The sequence below is a fragment of the Maniola jurtina genome, chromosome 27 (assembly GCF_905333055.1).
Source record: "Maniola jurtina chromosome 27, ilManJurt1.1, whole genome shotgun sequence".
Classification (NCBI taxonomy): domain Eukaryota; kingdom Metazoa; phylum Arthropoda; class Insecta; order Lepidoptera; family Nymphalidae; genus Maniola; species Maniola jurtina.
Window position 1 is genome coordinate 5,217,104 of NC_060055.1, and position 19,538 is coordinate 5,236,641.

The following is a 19,538-nucleotide window of genomic DNA, read 5'->3' on the forward strand; positions in this document are numbered from 1 at the left end:
CGTGCCTATCAATGTGTTTCAAAATTTTTAAAAAGAAGTAGTTTATTGAACAATTTCGTTGCACTTACTGACATATAAATCAAATCTTCCGAAAGGCACGTTTGAACAGTGTGAACCTAATTTAATAATCACTACGTAATAAAAACACTGTAATAGTGATAAAGTCTTCGATTATTTTTATATAAAAGGAAATAATTTAGCATTGAAACCATTCTCAAGTTTACACTCGAGGAATTAACAATTCAAAATGGTCTTCAAAGCCGTACTTTTCGTCTGCGCTCAGGCTCTTGTGATGCAGGTTCGTACCTAGATATCGTAAATGAATTTTATAATGCCACAAAGTATCAAAATGAGACATACAGAATATGTGTAAGTTTGTTTGAGATCACAGGTGCTTGAATAGAATTTCTTTCTTGTTGCAGTCCATCGCTGGGCAGTGCATCGGCGCCGGCTGGGCCGGGTCTCCGTGGGGCGGTATCGGGGCTCCGTGTGGCGGTATCTACGGCGCTGAGCTGATCGCCACTCCTGCGTTTTCCGGCGGCGCCCTGCCAGTGGCCAGCGCCTCCGCTATTCCACCGAACGGAGTTTCCGTGTTATCTGAGAACGTTTATGCAGGAGAGCTCGTTGCTCGCGGCGCTCTGCCGTTCTTGGGAACTGCGGCTCTAGAGGGCGTCCTGCCGACTGCTGGTGCTGGTGCGGTCGCGTACGGTTGTGGCAACGGAGAGGTCGCTATGCTGACTGAGGGCATTGGTGCTGCTGGTATCGCTGGCCCGCTCGGCTATGGCGCCGCTCTTGGTCCCTACGGCTACGGCTATGACGGTCTGGGCTATGGCGCCGGTATTGGCTCATTGGGCTACGGCTACGGCTATGATGGTCTGGCTCGCGGTGGTTGCGGATACGGACGTGCTTTCATCTAAGAAGAAGAAGAAGAATTACGATGTTTTTACATAAACTGATCAATAAACTGAACTGAAGCATTTACTTTGATTTTATTATTTTTTTGCAATAGGGATATTATTCCACTTACACTTTTTGTGCAATTTTTAACCCCCGACCCAAAAAGAGGGGTGTTATAAGTTTGACGTGTGTATCTGTGTATCTGTGTGTCTGTGTATCTGTTTATCTGTGTATCTGTGTATCTGTGTATCTGTCTGTGGCATCGTAGCGCCTAAACGAATGAACCGATTTTAATTTACTTTTTTACTTACTAAACATAACTGCCACGACTGCCTTAGTCCATAAATATCTCATACTATACTTTACCATAAACTTCTCTTACTCGCAGAAAAATTAGTAAAACTTTTGTAAAACAAGAAAAACATTCAAAAGAATCCTGCTATTTAATATTACAAACGCGAACGAAGTTTGTAAGTATGTATGGATGTTTGTTACTCTTTCACGATAAAACCACTAGACAGATTTGGCTGAAATTTGAAATGGAGATAGATTATACCCTGGATTAACAAACAGGTTACTTTTTAGCCTGGAAAACCAATGAGTTCCCACGGGATTTTTAAAAACCTATTTCCATGGGAACGAAGTCGTGGGCATCAGCTAGTAATATATTTATTACTTAGTAGTTAATTAGTTTTGACATTGACGTACCTATAGGTAATTGTATTTTTTGCTGGTAATGTGTACCTATCTAGAAAATTAGAAAATTACAGATATTTGAAACAGCAACAATACGTTTTTAGTGTTAAAATATAGATTTATGCTTTACAAAGCTTATTCTCCAAAAATTATTTTACATATTCTTGAGATAAAATACGGGATTTATTTCAGAAACAAAATATCAATGTGCTTACTTGTTATCATATTCATTTATTATTAAGGCTAGGATTAAAACGAACCAACAAAATATTATGACAGAAGAAATACTTAGATTAGAAAAAGGCAATAACATTTTTTACTTTTTAGTATTTAACAGGGCTCTCTCCGTCACTCGTTTCCACTCGTTTCATACAATCGTAGTTCCAATTTCATTTGAATGCTAAGCAACCAAAGTCCATGAAATTTTGCAGACATATTCTAGAAACTAATATCTGTGTCTCTGGTGTTTTAGATTTTTCTAAAAATATGTAGTTTTAAAATTACAGGGGCTCAAAGATTTGTATGAAAATTTTTAAGACCGCGTAATTTTGAAACCGAATATTTTAAGAGAAATCTGGAAAACCACAGACATAATTATTAGTTTCTAGAATATGTCTGCAAAATTTCATGGACTTTGGTTGCTTAGTATTCAAATGAAATTGGAACTACGATTGTATGAAACGAGTGGAAACGAGTGACGGAGTGAGCCCTCTTAAGTGGTTATTGAAGTCGGTTTTTAAATTTATTTTTTATTTCAAAATTTTTAATGGCTATACATACTGTGTTAAAATATGCTACAGGTTAATAAAAAAACCTATTATTTGCTAAACTTTAAGTAAGTTTTTAGTGTTAGTTAGTTTTTTAAGTTTGTTTGTTACACTGATCGCGGGCAGTAACTCTTATCCATTGAGGAGTTCTGTTCTCCATCTCCGAATATATTTATATGTAATTATTTTTGAAAAGATTGCGATGTTGCATGTTCTAATACGTAATATACATATATAAAAAAATCCGGCCAAGTGCGACTCGCGCACCGAGGGTTCCATACTCGGGTATTTTTTTTACATTTTCCAAGATAAATGAAAAACTATTATGTATAAAAATACATAAAAATCCGTTTTAATATGTACAGGTAAAGCGCTTTTATGTGATACCCCACTTGATACAGTTATCTTACTTAGAATATTAAAATATATTTTAATTTTTATAAAAAGATTTAAACCGCAAATTCGCGGTTTTCAGATTTATTCCTTTACTTGTGCTATAAGACCTACCTACCTGCCAATTTTCATGATTCTAGGTCAACGAGAAGCACCCTATAGGTTTTCTTGACAGACACTACGGACGGACGGACGGACAGACAGACAGACAACAAAGTGATCCTATAAGGATTCCGTTTTTCCTCTTGAAGTACGGAACCCTAAAAAGGTAAGCCCACCGATGTGAAATTGGAGAAATCATGATGAAAATGTGCGATAATGGTAACCTCTCACCGGAAAGCGCAGCGTTGAGCCTGCCAACTGGGAGCCACTGGATGGCATTGGTACCATTGCCTTGACCATTAATTGGCATTGCATTGGCCATTGATTGGCATTGCATTGGCCATTGATTGGACCGTGGCGTGTAGAAGTCCATACAAGAGATCTTTGTCCAGCGGAGAACGTCTATTGGTTGATAACGATGATGATGGAAAATGTTTTCTGCCGAAATCGCTAATGAATTTATTAATTTTATACTGGTGCTGATAACTCAACTAGTTTCATGAGTTCGTGATACAATGCTCCGATAAATAAGTAAATATTGGTAAAGTAAAAATTTAAATAGTTCAGATAATGCATTTATTTCGTGAAATCATATAGTGCAAATATATAAAGTTCTCAGTAGAGGTAGGGTCCCCTGCAGCCGCAGCCGCAGCTGCCGGCAATAGACACTCCGCCAGCGGCTGGCACGACGCCTCCGAACTCCACGGCGCCCATGATCGGCACCTGTCCGGCGACCAGGGTCCTGCCTTCGACCGGCAGTGTACCGGCGACCGCTACATCGCCGATACCTTCGCCACCGTAGGCGAGCGGAGCGCCGAGACCGAGGCCGTATATACCGTCGGCGAGGCCGTAAGCGCCGATACCGCGACCGTAGATACCGTCAGCGAGACCGTAAGCGCCGAGACCGGGGCCGTAGATACCGTCAGCGAGGCCGTAAGCGCCGAGACCGGGGCCGTAGATACCGTCAGCGAGGCCGTAAGCGCCGAGACCGAGGCCGCAGGGAGCGCCCAGACCGCCGAGATAGCCGCCGTAAGCTGGGCCTACGAGCTCAGCGCCGCGCAGACACTGGCCCCAAACATTCTGAATATAGGTAAAAGAATTTCATTAATAGGTCATTTATTTATAATAAACTAGCTGATGTCCGCGTGGATGGACGTTTTTTAAAAATCCCGTAGGAACTCTTTGATTTTCCGCGGATAAAAGGTAGCCTATGTTCTTTTTCATGTCAAATTCTACATGCATGCCAAACATCCAAATCCGTTCAGTCGTTTTTGCATGATTGGGTAACAAACATCCACACTTTCACATTTATAATATTAAGTCGGATTGCTCTTGATTTGCGACAAGATTTATTAATCAAATTAGTATCTTTCTCAAGTAGAAGTAGATTATAGAATATTATTTTGCCTAAAAACATTATTGTTTTTTAAATGTAAATTGCCTAATCGTCACGAAATTATCATAAACTGACTTTGTTAACAATTTTAAAACTACAAACTAAAGTAGTTCGTTGGGCATGTTTTTTCTTACTGACCTTTTTTGAATTAATTAATTAAAAATAAATTAATGAGTATTATTGAATGATTTCCCCTTACCTGAACCAAGCAAGCTTGGACGCAGAGCAGCAGAACAGCGAAGGTGTTCATGTTGTAGTGTTTGTGTTGTGTAGACACGAGGATACAATGATCTGACTGAATTAGGGAATGCCTTTATACCAGTTATTAGGAAGTGAATTCAGTATTTCGAAAGCTTTTAAAACGTGCCTATCAATGTGTTTCAAAAATTTTAAAAAGAAGTAGTTTATTGAACAATATCGTTGCACTTACTGACATATAAATCAAATCTTCCGAAAGGCACGTTTGAACAGTGTGAACCTAATTCAATAACCACTACGTAATAAAAACACTGTAATAGTGATAAAGTCTTCGATTATTTTTATATAAAAGGAAATAAGTTAGCATTGAAACCATTCTCAAGTTTACACTCGAGGAATTAACAATTCAAAATGGTCTTCAAAGCCGTACTTTTCGTCTGCGCTCAGGCTCTTGTGATGCAGGTTTGTATATCTAGATATCGTTAATAAATTTTATAATGCCACAAAGTATCAAAATGAGACATACAGAATATGTGTAAGTTTGTATAAGATGGCAGGTACTTGACCATTTTTGTATTGTTTTCAGTCCATCGCTGGACAGTGCTATGCCGGGGCTCCGTTGGGTGCTATCGGCGCCGGCTGGGCCGGGTCTCCGTGGGGCGGTATCGGGACTCCGTGTGGCGGTATCTACGGCGCCGAGCTGGTCGCCACTCCTGCGTTTTCCGGCGGCGCCCTGCCAGTGGCCAGCGCCTCCGCTATCCCACCGAACGGAGTTTCCGTGCTATCTGAGAACGCTTATGCAGGAGAGCTCGCTGTCCGCGGCGCTCTGCCGTTCTTGGGAACTGCGGCTCTAGAGGGCATCCTGCCGACTGCTGGCGCTGGTGCGGTCGCGTACGGTTGCGGCAACGGAGAGGTCGCTATGCTGACTGAGGGCATTGGTGCTGCTGGTATCGCTGGCCCGCTCGGCTATGGCGCCGCTCTTGGTCCCTACGGCTACGGCTATGACGGTCTGGGCTATGGCGCCGGTATTGGCTCATTGGGCTACGGCTACGGCTATGATGGTCTGGCTCGCGGTGGTTGCGGGTACGGACGTGCTTTCATCTAAGAAGAAGAAGAAGAAGAATTACGATGTTTTTACATAAACTGATCAATAAACTGAACTGAAGCATTTACTTTGATTTTATTATTTTTTTGCAATAGGGATATTATTCCACTTACACTTTTTGTGCAATTTTTAACCCCCGACCCAAAAAGAGGGGTGTTATAAGTTTGACGTGTGTATCTGTGTATCTGTGTGTCTGTGTATCTGTTTATCTGCGTATCTGTGTATCTGTGTATCTGTCTGTGGCATCGTAGCGCCTAAACGAATGAACCGATTTTAATTTACTTTTTTACTTACTAAACATAACTGCCACGACTGCCTTAGTCCATAAATATCTCATACTATACTTTATCATAAACTTCTCTTACTCGCAGAAAAATTATTAAAACTTTTGTAAAACCCTGAAAAACATTCAAAAGAATCCTGTTTATTAATATTACAAACGCGAACGAAGTTTGTAAGTATGTATGTGTGGATGTTTGTTACTCTTTCACGCAAATACCACTGGACGGATTTGGTTGTAATTTGGAATAGAGAATACATTATACCCTGGATTAACAAACAGGTTACTTTTTATCCTGGAAAACCAATTAGTTCCCACGGGATTTTTAAAAACCTATTTCCATGGGAACGAAGTCGTGGGCATCAGCTAGTAATATATTTATTACTTAGTAGTTAATTAGTTTTGACATTGACGTACCTACAGGTACCTAATTGTTTTCTTGCTGGTAATGTGTATCTAGAAAACTAGAAAATTACAGATATTTGAAACAGCAACAATACGTTTTTAGTGTTAAAATATAGATTTATGCTTTACAAAGCTTATTCTCTAAAAATTTTTATACATATTCTTGAGATAAAATACGGGATTTATTTCAGAAACAAAAAAATATTGATGTGCTTTTTATTTAATTTATTATTAAGGCTAGGATTACAACTAACCAACAAAATATTATGACAGAAGAAATACTTAGATTAGAAAAAGGCAATAACATTTTTTACTTCATAGTATTTGTGGTTATTGAAGTCGGTTTTTATTTTTATTTTTTACTAGCTGATGCCCGCGACTTCGTTTGCGTGGATGAAGGTTTTTGAAAATCCCGTGGGAACTCTTTGATTTTCCGAGATAAAAAGTAGCCTATGTGCTAAACCAGGGTATAATCTATCTCCATTCTATATTTCAGCCAAATCCGTCCAGTAGTTTTTGCGTGAAGGAGTAACAAACATACACACACACACACACATACAAACTTTCGCCTTTATAATATTAAGTGTGATTTCAAAAATTTTAACGGCTATACATACTGTGTTAAAATATGCTACAGTTTAATAAAAAAACCTATTGTTTGCTAAGCTTTAAGTTAGTTTTTAGTGTCAGTTAGTTTATTAAGTTTGTTTGTTACACTGATCGCAGGCAGTTTACTCTTATCCATTGAGGAGTTCTGTTCTCCATCTCCGAATATATTAGTATGTAATTATTTTTAAAAAGATTGCGAGGTCGCATGTTCTGATACGTAATATACATATACTTATCTAATATATAAAAAATCCGGCCAAGTGCGACTCGCGCACCGAGGATTCCGTACTCGGGTATTTTTTTTTTTAATTTTGCACGATAAATCAAAAACCATTATGCATAAAATAAATAAAAATCTGTTTTAGAATGTAGAGGTAAAACCCTTTTATATGATACCCCACTTGGTACAGTTATCTTACTTTGAAAATTGAAAAACATTTTAATTTTTTTTTAAGATTTAACCACAAATTCATGATTTTCAGATTTATTCCTTTACTTGTGCTATAAGACCTGCCAAATTTCATGATTCTAGGTCAACGAGAAGCACCCTATAGGTTTTCTTTACAGACACTACGGACGAACGGACGGACAGACAGACAACAAAGTGATCCTATAAGGATTCCGTTTTTCCTCTTGAAGTACGGAACCCTAAAAAGGTAAGCCCACCCATGTGAAATTGGAGAAATCATGATGAAAAGGTGCGATAATGGTAACCTCTCACCGAAAAGCGCAGCGTTGAGCCTGCCACTAGGTGGGCAGACATCGAGCGAAGTACAAGGAGCCACTGGATGGCATTGGTGCAAGACCGTGGCGTGTAGAAGTCCATACAAGAGATCTTTGTCCAGCAGAGAATGTCTATGGGTTGATAATGATGATGATGGAAAATACTTTCTGCCGAAATCGCTTATGATTTTATTAATTTTATACTGGTGCTGATAACTCAACTAGTTTCATGAGTTCGTGATACAATGCTCCGATAAATAAGTAAATATTGGCAAAGTAAAAATTTAAAAAGTTCAGATAATGCATTTATTTCGTGAAATCATTTAGTGCAAGTTGCTATAAAGTTCTCAATAGAAGTAGGGTCCCCTGCAGCCGCAGCCGCAGCTGCCGGCAATGGACACTCCGCCAGCGGCTGCCACGCCGCCTCCGAACTCCACGGCGCCCATGATCGGCACCTGTCCGGCGACCAGGGTTCTGCCTTCCACCGGCAGTGTACCGGCGACCGCTACATCGCCGATGCCTTCGCCACCGTAGGCGAGCGGAGCGCCGAGACCGAGGCCGTAAACGCCGTCAGCGAGACCGTAAGCGCCGATACCGCGACCGTAGATACCGTCAGCGAGGCCGTAAGTGCCGAGACCGAGGCCGCAGGGAGCGCCCAGACCGCCGAGATAGCCGCCGTAAGCTGGGCCTACGAGCTCAGCGCCGCGCAGACACTGGCCCCACACATTCTGAAACAATTTATTATAAGTTATATATTAAACATTATATCGGAAAACAATTTTATGATTAGGTTTTACTTACATGACACTACAAGGTGTGTGACACGAGTTAGGGCAAAAATAATATTAACAAATAATACACAAAAATATATGAAGTTAAAGTGGACTAATAAATAGAGCCGTCAGAAAAAACATTCTTGTTTATAATTTGGACTTTGTTATGAATTTTGTAGACGAACAGCAATAAAAAATTAGGATTAAAGGGCCGTTTTGTCGAGAAAATCACTTTAGTTGAAGAAAAGTAAGGATATTATAAAAGCAACAGATACAAGTGTAAATTAAAAATTTATAACACCCCCGACAAGTGAAGGTTACAGTAAGAAATAGAAAAGAGCTGATAACTTTTAAACAGCTGAACCGATTTTCTTGGATTATAGCTAAGAACACTCTCGATTAAGCCACCTTTCAAACAAAAAAACTAAATTAAAATCAGTCCATCAGTTTAGGAGCTACGATGCCACAGACAGATACACAGACACAGAGATACACAGATACACACGTCAAACTTATACACCCCTCTTTTTGGGTCGGGGGTTAAAAATTGAACCTAGTTTCACGACTTGTCATTTGTGCATAATATGATTGGCCACAATGTATTATTGCTGAGCTTTTTTAAATTGATCAGATTAGGACAGTAATAATAATTAGTATCTAAATAATTCCCCTTACCTGAACCAAGCAAGCTTGGGCGCAGAGCAGCAGAACAGCGAAGGTGTTCATGTTGTAGTGTTTGTGTTGTGTAGACACGAGGATACAATGATCGGACTCAACTAGGGAGTGCTTTTATACGTATCGTATATGCAACATATTATATGTATATTAAATATATAGAATATGTCAAGTTAGACTTTTTCGAAATATTGAAAAACGTGACTATCCGAAAGTTTTCGTATAACAGCATACTTATTGGGTTTAAGTATAATACTTAATCGCTGACCTTAGTTACAGGAACGGTTTTTCTTATCAAAACAATATTGAAACATTTTGATTACTGACATACTAACCAAACTTTGTAAAATCACGTGCCTAATGATAATAATTGCCTAATCACACTTAATTCCTCAATTATAATTGTTGTTTTTCACAGCTAAATGATAAGGTTTTCATTACATCCAATTATTAGTACCTATAAAAGGTAATGTTTTATTTCTGGATTTATTCTCAAGTTCAAACTCGAGGAGTAAACAATTCAATATGACCTTCAAAGCTGTGCTTTTCGTTTGCGCCCAGGCTATTGTGATGCAGGTTTGTAAAATATACTGATTCACTCATCATACAATTTTGCACGGAAGATTCCATAGTTTTCTTTTTTACTAGCTGATTCCTGCGACTTCGTCCGCGTGGATTTAGGTTTTCGAAAATCCCGTGGGAAAGTTAATTAGTGTGGCTGTACGTTCTAGAGAGAACTTAAAATACACGCGAAAACCGCCAGTTTAAACTGTGTGTTGTCAGTCAGTTAGTCACGACTCACGATACTGGTTTGTTCAGATTACTTCTACAAGTTTGGTACCGAATATCTAATTATTTTTAAATGTTTTCAGTCTATCGCTGGGCAGTGCATCAGCGCTGGCTGGGCCGGCGCTCCGTGGGGCGGTATCGGGGCTCCGTGTGGCGGTATCTACGGCGCCGAGCTGGTCGCCACTCCTGCGTTTTCCGGCGGCGCCCTGCCAGTGGCCAGCGCCTCCGCTATCCCACCGAACGGAGTTTCCGTGCTATCTGAGAACGTTTATGCAGGAGAGCTCGTCGCTCGCGGCGCTCTGCCGTTCTTGGGAACTGCGGCTCTAGAGGGCGTCCTGCCGACTGCTGGTGCTGGCGCGGTCGCGTACGGTTGCGGCAACGGAGAGGTCGCTATGCTGACTGAGGGCATTGGCGCTGCTGGTATCGCTGGCCCGCTCGGCTATGGCGCCGCTCTTGGTCCCAACGGCTACGGCTATGACGGTCTGGGCTATGGCGCCGGTATTGGCTCATTGGGCTACGGCTACGGCTATGATGGTCTGGCTCGCGGTGGTTGCGGGTACGGACGTGCTTTCATCTAAGAAATCTAAGAAAAATGACGATGTTTTCAATAAACTGATCAATAAACTGAACTGAAGCATTACATATTGTTTTTTACCATTTATTCATTATAATTCCACTTGCACTCTGTTTATTTTTCATTAAACACTTTATCTCGCACTCCATTGAACAATGGAAATTATGTGGTTTAGGAACACTATAAATTATCATCTTACAAATCCAACAATTCTGACCATGAAAAGGTGTATAAATTGTATAAATCTACTTTGAATAAATGGTTTTGAGTTTGAATTTTCGTAAAACGCTTTGGAACTTCATTTTTTATATTAATTCAGCGTAGGTACTTATTTGCGAGCAATGTATCTCTAAATTCAGATTTCCTTAACGCTATGTAGTTTTTAGGGTTCCATACCTCAAAAGGAAAAACGGAACCCTTATAGGATCAATTTTTTGTCTGTCTGTCTATCTGTCTGTCGGTCTGTCCGTCCGTCCGTCCGTCCGTCGTGTCTGTCAAGAAAACCTATAGGGTACTTCCTGTTGACCTAGAATCGTAAAATTTGGCAGGTGGGTGTGGTTACATCACAGAAAAAATATTAAAATGTGTTTCAATTTTCAAACTAAGATAATTATATCAAGGGGTGTATCATATGAAAGGGCTTTACCTGTTAATTGTAAAACAGATTTTTATTTATTTTTATGTGTAATAGTTTTGATTTATTGTGCAAATTTTTTTTTTATTATTTTTTTTTATTTTTTATTTTTAATGGAGACACAGTATAAAAACTAAACAATAGGTAACACAAACACAAAGCACATACATAACATAAACAGTCTCCAACGAAAGTTTACACATATTAAAACACACAATAGCCGGGTATAAAAAGGTAGAACAAAAAATAAGAAAATTACTTAAAAATAAAAACAAAAGCGAAACAAAACTGACTAGTGAAGCTAGTCAGTTTTGGATGCCCGAAAAAGTACCCGAGTACGGAACCCTCGGTGTACGAATCTGACTTGCACTTGGCCAGTTTTTTCTTAATTGACTAAATAGTTGGTTTCCAAAATTCATATTCAATATGGAAATTATTTTTTTGTTTTAAATTATTTCCTTGGTTTAGTTTTTTGACTTGTATCTGTAATGTATTGTGATTTGTGATTTCTGTGTAGTTTTCAACTATTTTTCCTATTTCTTCTTTTGCATTTGGTTTTTTTTATTTCTTTTATACTTGCGAGTAAGTAAAGCAAAGTACTAGAAGTGTGCGTTAATTTAAAATCTATAAAAAAAATGTAAAAAAATATTTTTCTCGAATAGTGCAATTTTTTTATATTGTAGAACTAGCTCGCATTGTTCCGTGTATATTTTTTGGGGTTTTCATATCATTTCTGAACTTCGCTGATATTTTGATCAAATATTAATAATTTAAAGTAGATATTTTAATAAGGTTTTCACCACTATTCAGAATATTTCATAATGTTTACTTACCTAATACCTATATATTTATGGAATACGTAAGCCCACCTCTACGAAAGTGGAGAAATCATGATGCTTTTCTGCCGAAATCCTTAAGGGTTTTATTAATTTTATTACACACTAGCGACCCGCCCCGGCTTCGCACGGGTGGACATTTATTTTTTCTATTTTCCGGGATAAAATATAGCCTATACGGATTCGGAAGAATCCCTCTAAGTAATGGTAAAAGAAATTTTGAAATCGGTCCAGTAGTTTTTGAGCCTACTCAATACAAACATACAAAAATACAAAGGTTTCCTCTTTATAATATTAGTATAGATACTGGTAGCTCAACAATCAGTTCTATGAGTTTATGACACAATGGTGCTGCGAAAAATATTATGTAGATTTAGAGTAAAAATACGGAAAATTCGAATAATGCATTTATTTTGTCAGTTCATTTAGGAGATACAAGTTTTATAAGGTTCTCAGTAGAGGTAGGGTCCCCTGCAGCCGCAGCCGCAGCTGCCGGCAATGGACACTCCGCCAGCGGCTGGCACGACGCCTCCGAACTCCACGGCGCCCATGATCGGCACCTGTCCGGCGACCAGGGTCCTGCCTTCCACCGGCAGTGTACCGGCGACCGCTACATCGCCGATGCCTTCGCCGCCGTAAGCTGCGCCGCAACCGACACCGAGGCCGTAAACGCCGTCAGCGAGGCCGTAAGCGCCGACACCGCGACCGTAGATACCGTCGGCGAGGCCGTAAGCGCCGATACCGGGGCCGTAGATACCGTCAGCGAGACCGTAAGCACCAAAACCGAGACCGTAAGCGCGGTCAGCGAGGCCGTAAGCGCCGATACCGGTACCGTAGATACCGTCAGCGAGGCCGTAAGCGCCAAGACCATAAGCGCCGCCGCAACCGGGACCGATCAGCTGGCCCCAAACATTCTGAAATAAAAAGAAAAAAACTTTATTTAGGTACATTAGATACGCATAGATGTGGGGAAACTTATTGAAAAAGTCTGCAAGTGGATACATACTTTTTAATTGAAATAATTAATTTTAAAATGAAATACACACCTACCTACCCACATAGATTATTATTTTTAGCTGGACTTATTTAATTTAAATTAATTAGAATCACACTATCATACTTATATTATAAAGGCGAAAGTTTGTGTGCATATTTGTTATGTTATATGGACGAATTTGACTGAAATTTAGAATAGTGATAGATTATATCCTGAATTAACACATACTTTTTATTCCGGAAAATTAAAAGGATTTCTAAAGTCACGGGCATCAGCTAGTACAATTATTAAATAATTCCCCTTACCTGAACCAAGCAAGTTTGGACGCAGAGCAGCAGAACAGCGAAGGTGTTCATGTTGTAGTGTTTGTGTTGTGTAGACACGAGGATACAATGATCGGACTCTACAAGGGAGGGTTTTTATACTAATTGTTTGACACAGTAATTTGTAAAATTTCGAAATTTTATAAAACGTGCCTATCTATGTGTTTGACTAGGTAGGTATTATACCTAAACAATTCGACAATATTCCCTACGCAATGCCTCGGTTTTTTATCCTCTTGATAAAATAATTATTAATTTGTGTATATGACCAAAATTTCTGCGATTATTTAAATCTTTTCGTAACTGATAAATATGTATTAATAAATAATAATTTATACATCCACACATGATGATTAACCATAGGTAGCAAGACCCATTGCTAAACTTCATATTACTGACATACAAATAAATACAAAAGTCACGTCCATGTATAAATCCAAGCTATTAGTATGAAACAATATTTATTCATTACATTTACACAATTCCTTAGATTGATAAGGATTTACTTCGGTTCCGTTGCTATAAAAGGAAATTATACTGTTTTCAAATTATTCTCAAGTTTAAACTCAAAGAATAAACAAACCAAAATGGTCTTCAAAGCTGTACTTTTCGTCTGCGCTCAGGCTCTTTTGATGCAGGTTTGTACTTCGTAGATATCACAATATCGCAAATTAATTTTGTAATGCCACAAAAATGGGACAGACTTTGCGTAAGTTTTTTTAGATCATAGGTGCTTGAACAGAATTTCTTCCTTGTTTCAGTCCATCGCTGGGCAGTGCATCAGCGCTGGCTATGCCGGGGCTCCGTTGGGTGCTATCGGCGCCCCGTGGGGCGCTATCGGGGCTCCGTGGAACGGAGTCTGCGGCGCCGAGCTGGTTGCCACTCCTGCGTTTTCCGGCGGCGCCCTGCCAGTGGCCAGCGCCTCCGCTATCCCACCGAACGGAGTTTCCGTGCTATCTGAGAACGCTTATGCAGGAGAGCTCGCTGTCCGCGGCGCTCTGCCGTTCTTGGGAACTGCGGCTCTAGAGGGCATCCTGCCGACTGCTGGTGCTGGTGCGGTCGCGTACGGTTGCGGCAACGGAGAGGTCGCTATGCTGACTGAGGGCATTGGCGCTGCTGGTATCGCTGGCCCGCTCGGCTATGGCGCCGCTCTTGGTCCCTACGGCTACGGCTATGACGGTCTGGGCTATGGCGCCGGTATTGGCTCATTGGGCTACGGCTACGGCTATGATGGTCTGGCTCGCGGTGGCTGCGGGTATGGACGTGCTTTCATCTAAGAAGATTTTATTTGAATATCCATGATCCTGTACTCTATAGTAGTACATTGAAGAATGCAGTTATCCTATGCTGCATAAAACATGAATGGAATTATTTAATAGTCAAAATAAATCTGATCGAATCACGAATTCCTTTTTTTTTACTGATATCCTTAATAGTAGTTTAACTTATTAGGCCTAATTTTACTAAATGCAAGAATAACTATGCCAAGAATAAAATTATCCGCTAAATCACTCTTAGACAACTTACAATTCGTTTCATATATTTATATAGATTAGCTATTTTAGCTATACTTTGAAATACATGCAAGAAAACATGCAGAAAAAGCCAGCCATCAAGCAAGCACTACCACGCACCACCACACAAATCCCGAAACCACTCGACACCGGAGCATCCAGGATGCTCAGTAACGCCGGGATTTGTGTGGTGCTGCGTGGTAGTGGTGCGTCATTGCTTGCTTGATGGCTGGCTTTTCCTGCATGTTTAGCAGTGGGAGAGCGGGCGGTGCATATCGTATGCTGTATGCTGCACTACACAGATTTGTCTGTTTCAGCAAATTAAGCTTTTGATTCCTTGTATGATTTAGAACATAGCTCTTAGATAGCTCAATGGTTGAGGAGCGGACTGTATTCCGAAAGTCAGCGGTTCAAACCCCACCCGTTGCACTATTGTCGTACCCACTTATAGCACAAGCTTTACGCTTAATTGGAAGGGAAAGGGGAGTATTAGTCGTGATCAGCATGGCTAATATTCTTTAAAAAAAAATAGGTAGGTACTTTTACACTCCTTCCGTATTAGTAACAGATTTGATTTCGGTAAAAAAAATTGGTACGTACCTAAACTTCTCAATGCGATTTATTATGGATTTCACTATCAGAACATTTCTTGAAAATTTCGTAGTGTAATTAAAGTTAAAATATATTTATACCTAGTTAAAAATAAATCTTATTAAAAACGTAGTTTCAATGGCATCGAATTATTAGATATCTGTTCATTAACTCGCATTTATTCGGAAAACCTGTCTTTTGACATGTTCTAGATTACTTCAAATTATCCTGTTTTTTTTAAATTATATAGACTAGCGCTTGGCTGCAATCAGACCTGCTAGCAAGTGATGATGCAGCCTAAGATGGAGCGCGCTTGCCTAGAAGTTGCCTATTCACTCTTGACTTAAAGGTACCCATATTAAAAGTGGAAGGGAAAACTGATGCCCGAAGGGCGTTTCATATCCTAGCGGTTTGGATTAGAAACGTTATCAGGTAAGAACTCATGGTCGGGAGTATAAAAAACGCATCGTGTCCTCAAATACAGGTCATGCTTTATGTTAATGAAGGTAGTATTTAATTACAAGGTTTTACTGGCAGATTTAGGATACAAAAAGTCAAGAAGTTCAGATACATGCTTTTATTTCTTTAATTCGTTTGGAGGTGGTTCTCAGTAGAGGTAGGGGCCCCTGCAGCCGCAGCCGCAGCTGCCAGCAATGGACACTCCGCCAGCGGCTGCCACGGCACCTCCGAACTCCACGGCGCCCATGATCGGCACCTGTCCGGCGACCAGGGTCCTGCCTTCCACCGGCAGTGTACCGGCGACCGCTACATCGCCGATGCCTTCGCCGCCGTAAGCTGCGCCGCAACCGAGGCCGAGGCCGTAAACGCCGTCAGCGAGGCCGTAAGCACCGATACCGCGACCGTAGATACCGTCAGCGAGGCCGTAATCGCCGATACCGGGGCCGTAGATACCGTCAGCAAGACCGTAAGCGCCGAGACCGAGACCGTAAGCGCCGATACCGGGTCCGTAGATACCGTCAGCGAGGCCGTAAGCGCCAAGACCATAAGCGCCGCCGCAACCGGGAGCGATCAGCTGGCCCCAAACATTCTGAAATAAAAAACTTTATTTATATTTATACGCATAGATGTGCGGAAACTTATAATTATCACCAATAAGTATTTTCCGAATTTTTCGATACTATCCCGGATTTCCCGTTGCTTTACCAATCTTCAGTCATCAATAATATAATACGAGTAAATGTGAATGAGGGTTTCTTTGTTGGTTTGCTCTTCAATTACGCCACAACAGAACAACGGATTGACGCTGATTGATGCGACTTTTTGCATGGATATTGATTTTTACATGACACTTTATCCCAGCTAATCAAGGGGTTCGACAGGATTTCTAAAAAATCTAAATCCACGTAAACGATTTATGACTTAAATATTTATATATATTTACCTGAACCAAGCAAGCTTGGACGCAGAGCAGCAGAACAGCGAAGGTGTTCATGTTGTAGTGTTTGTGTTGTGTAGACACGACGATACAATGATCGGACTCAACTAGGGCAAGCTTTTATACCAATTGTAGAGTTTCATATCGTTTCAATTGAGTATTTCGAAAGCTTTCAACGCGTGCCTGACAATGTGTCTCATAATATTAAGATTGTTTTATGTACTTATGGTGTGATAATAGTAAAAATCTAGTGTTACTGACATACAAACCAAATTCTTCCAAAGTCACGTCTCACCATACGATATTCAACTATGTTACTATTTACATAACAAATATATGATAATGATAAGGATTTCGTTTTTTTTTTTTTTTTTGTATAAAAGGCAATAATTTAGTTATCGAACCATTCTCAAGTTTACACTCGAAGAATAAACAATCTAAAATGGTCTTCAAAGCCGTACTTTTTGTCTGCGCTCAGGCTCTTCTGATGCAGGTTTGTAGACAATTGAAATTCTCCGCAAGGAAAAAAACGGGCTTCTAAAATTAATGTAAGTTTGTATAAGATGACAGGTACTTGACCATTTTTGTATTGTTTTCAGTCCATCGCTGGGCAGTGCATCGGCGCCGGCTGGGCCGGTGCTCCGTGGGGCGGTATCGGGGCTCCGTGTGGCGGTATCTACGGCGCAGAGCTGATCGCCACTCCTGCGTTTTCCGGCGGCGCCCTGCCAGTGGCCAGCGCCTCCGCTATCCCACCGAACGGAGTTTCCGTGCTATCTGAGAACGTTTATGCAGGAGAGCTCGTCGCTCGCGGCGCTCTGCCGTTCTTGGGAACTGCGGCTCTAGAGGGCGTCCTGCCGACTGCTGGTGCTGGCGCGGTCGCGTACGGTTGCGGCAACGGAGAGGTCGCTATGCTGACTGAGGGCATTGGCGCTGCTGGTATCGCTGGCCCGCTCGGCTATGGCGCCGCTCTTGGTCCCTACGGCTACGGCTATGACGGTCTGGGCTATGGCGCCGGTATTGGCTCATTGGGCTACGGCTACGGCTATGATGGTCTGGCTCGCGGTGGATGCGGATACGGACGTGCTTTCATCTAAGCAGTATTCATTTGAATATCCATAGTCCTGTACTCTAGTGCATTGAATAAGGCAGTAATCCTTACTTCACTATTGCAATGTACTGTACAACCTGAACAAAACGCTGATGAAATTATTTAATACATGAAATAAATCCAATTGAATCAAATATTCCTTTTTTCACTTACTTATTCCATTTTTTTCGTAGCTCTTTATACCTGAATCTTAGGGTGAGATCTATAGAGCGCGCTCTGCCTTTGCTTAAACTTAAGACAGAGTTAAAACGAGACAGAGCTATATCTCTCACATAAATCTGTCTCGTTTTAACTCAATCTTAAGTCAGAGCAAAGTCAAAGTGCGCTTTATAGATTTCAGCCTTAGAGCTTCAAGTTTTTAAGCTACTCGTACATGACGTTATTATGATAAACAAGAATATGACCTCAAAAATTTAAGTTTATCGAATTTGTCTTGTCGTGTAACAAAATTTTAATAAATATTTGAAATATATTATATTATATCAAACATGATTTTTTGACAATGTGTATCAATATGAAGTATAAACCGTCCGTCCGTGATGGCATTTTTAGTAAGCTACTTCTATTAAAAATACCAACATGAATGGATGTTTTGTTTGTTAGTTGCTTTGATTATTCTACTCGTATATCTATAAAATAATAATTCTCTTGTTATTGTTCACGGTGGACAAAAAAAATAACAAGTTTCAAAACAGTTTTTGTACTTTTTACCCGTCTGCGGCGAAGCCCAAAGGAGGGTTCTGTGTTTGACCTGTATGTATGTATGTATGTATGTCCGTTTCTATGTCAGCATGTAACTACTGAACGGCTCAAGCGATTTTGATAAATCATACATACGTCATTAGACTCGTCTTGATGACGCGAGTGTCACTGGGTACCTTAAATTTTTAAAAAATCAAAATGGCGGATTTTATGCGCTACGTGCGAGCTCAAAAAATTTTTTTTCTAAGACTCAAAATTAAGGGTTTTAAAAGGCGAGTTCGAAAATATATACAATGTATATGATTGAAAAGAGTTTTGAGTGATAAATCATAGTCCTAATCAAATCAATCAATCAATCAAATGTCCTATTTCCCGTTCCTATGTCTTTGCTTTTCAGTTACCAGTAAAGTCTAGTTTGTTATACGCAGTCGGGTTTTTTAGTTTTTCTAAATACGTTGTCCTTGTCTTGTTTATGGTTCCCAATCCTGTCCCAAACACGGTCTCGGCGATCGCGTAGCACGTAGCATGTAGCACGTAGCTACGTTCGTAGTATACGATATTTCAAATATTTCAAATCTATTATTTCGCTCAGGATCGCTGAGATAGTTTTTAACCCCCGACACAAAAAGAGGGGTGTTATAAGTTTGACGTGTGTATCTGTGTATCTGTCTGTGGCATCGTAGCTCCAATACTAATGAACCGGTTTTAATTTAGTTTTTTTTTGTTTGAAAGGTGGCTTGATCGAGAGTGTTCTTAGCTATAATCCAAGAAAATCGGTTCAGCCGTTTGAAAGTTATCAGCTCTTTTCTAGTTACTGTAACCTTCACTTGTCGGAGGTGTTATAAATTTTTAATTTACACTTGTTGTTTAGAAGGCCAACACAACAGCAAAATATTTTTTAATCTTTATTATCTAATAATAAAACTGTAAGTGCATATATTTCGAAAATTTTAATCGGAGGAAACATTATTATTACGGATATAGACCCCAAACAATTTTTTATGGAATTTTTGTCTGTCTGTATGTCCTACTGAACGGATTTAAATGAAATTCGG

The 19,538-nt window shown here is 40.1% G+C and overlaps 4 protein-coding genes across 20 annotated transcripts in view; 2 read left to right on the forward strand and 2 right to left on the reverse strand.

Moving 5' to 3' along the window:
• Positions 1 to 19,538, reverse strand: part of LOC123879080 (chorion class CA protein ERA.1-like) — a 31,616-nt gene that overhangs the window by 1,602 nt on the left and 10,476 nt on the right. Inside the window, exons 1-4 of one of the 11 annotated variants that reach the window (XM_045926600.1) lie at positions 4,451 to 4,579; positions 3,898 to 3,935; positions 3,741 to 3,768; positions 2,904 to 2,909 (exon numbers count right to left, since the gene is read on the reverse strand). In XM_045926600.1, coding sequence (XP_045782556.1) covers positions 2,904 to 2,909; positions 3,741 to 3,768; positions 3,898 to 3,935; positions 4,451 to 4,501 — 123 coding nt within the window. In that variant the 5' untranslated portion in view covers positions 4,502 to 4,579. Of the gene's footprint in view, positions 1 to 2,903; positions 2,910 to 3,662; positions 3,694 to 3,740; positions 3,769 to 3,816; positions 3,936 to 4,450; positions 4,581 to 8,099; positions 8,300 to 8,795; positions 8,800 to 9,019; positions 9,112 to 16,119; positions 16,129 to 16,679; positions 16,781 to 19,538 lie in introns of those variants that run through there. The other 10 variants (XM_045926590.1, XM_045926589.1, XM_045926591.1 and 7 more) reach the window with 10 other exon arrangements.
• Positions 138 to 10,448, forward strand: LOC123879088 (chorion class B protein PC10-like). 4 transcript variants are annotated; one of them, XM_045926623.1, is made up of 3 exons: positions 138 to 298; positions 423 to 490; positions 9,939 to 10,448. In XM_045926623.1, the coding sequence occupies exons 1-3, from the start codon at positions 248 to 250 to the stop codon at positions 10,384 to 10,386; spliced, it is 567 nt and encodes a 188-aa protein (XP_045782579.1). In that variant the 5' UTR covers positions 138 to 247; the 3' UTR covers positions 10,387 to 10,448. The 4 variants fall into 4 exon arrangements, with proteins under 4 accessions (XP_045782579.1, XP_045782580.1, XP_045782577.1 ...); XM_045926624.1 differs by lacking the exon at positions 9,939 to 10,448 and adding an exon at positions 849 to 979 and having other exon boundaries at positions 141 to 298; positions 423 to 800; XM_045926621.1 differs by lacking the exons at positions 138 to 298; positions 423 to 490 and adding exons at positions 4,760 to 4,911; positions 5,036 to 5,119 and having other exon boundaries at positions 9,931 to 10,448.
• LOC123879084 (chorion class B protein PC10-like) lies at positions 9,465 to 17,913 on the forward strand. Of its 4 annotated transcripts, none has more exons than XM_045926608.1 (2): positions 9,465 to 9,595; positions 17,273 to 17,913. In XM_045926608.1, the coding sequence occupies exons 1-2, from the start codon at positions 9,545 to 9,547 to the stop codon at positions 17,765 to 17,767; spliced, it is 546 nt and encodes a 181-aa protein (XP_045782564.1). In that variant the 5' UTR covers positions 9,465 to 9,544; the 3' UTR covers positions 17,768 to 17,913. The 4 variants fall into 4 exon arrangements, with proteins under 4 accessions (XP_045782564.1, XP_045782561.1, XP_045782562.1 ...); XM_045926605.1 differs by lacking the exons at positions 9,465 to 9,595; positions 17,273 to 17,913 and adding exons at positions 13,650 to 13,810; positions 13,934 to 14,578; XM_045926606.1 differs by lacking the exon at positions 9,465 to 9,595 and adding an exon at positions 13,666 to 13,810.
• LOC123879092 (chorion class CA protein ERA.1-like) lies at positions 12,247 to 13,311 on the reverse strand. Its single transcript, XM_045926631.1, has 2 exons — positions 13,155 to 13,311; positions 12,247 to 12,766 (listed from the first exon to the last, which is right to left on the reverse strand). The coding sequence occupies exons 1-2, from the start codon at positions 13,203 to 13,205 to the stop codon at positions 12,305 to 12,307; spliced, it is 513 nt and encodes a 170-aa protein (XP_045782587.1). The 5' UTR covers positions 13,206 to 13,311; the 3' UTR covers positions 12,247 to 12,304.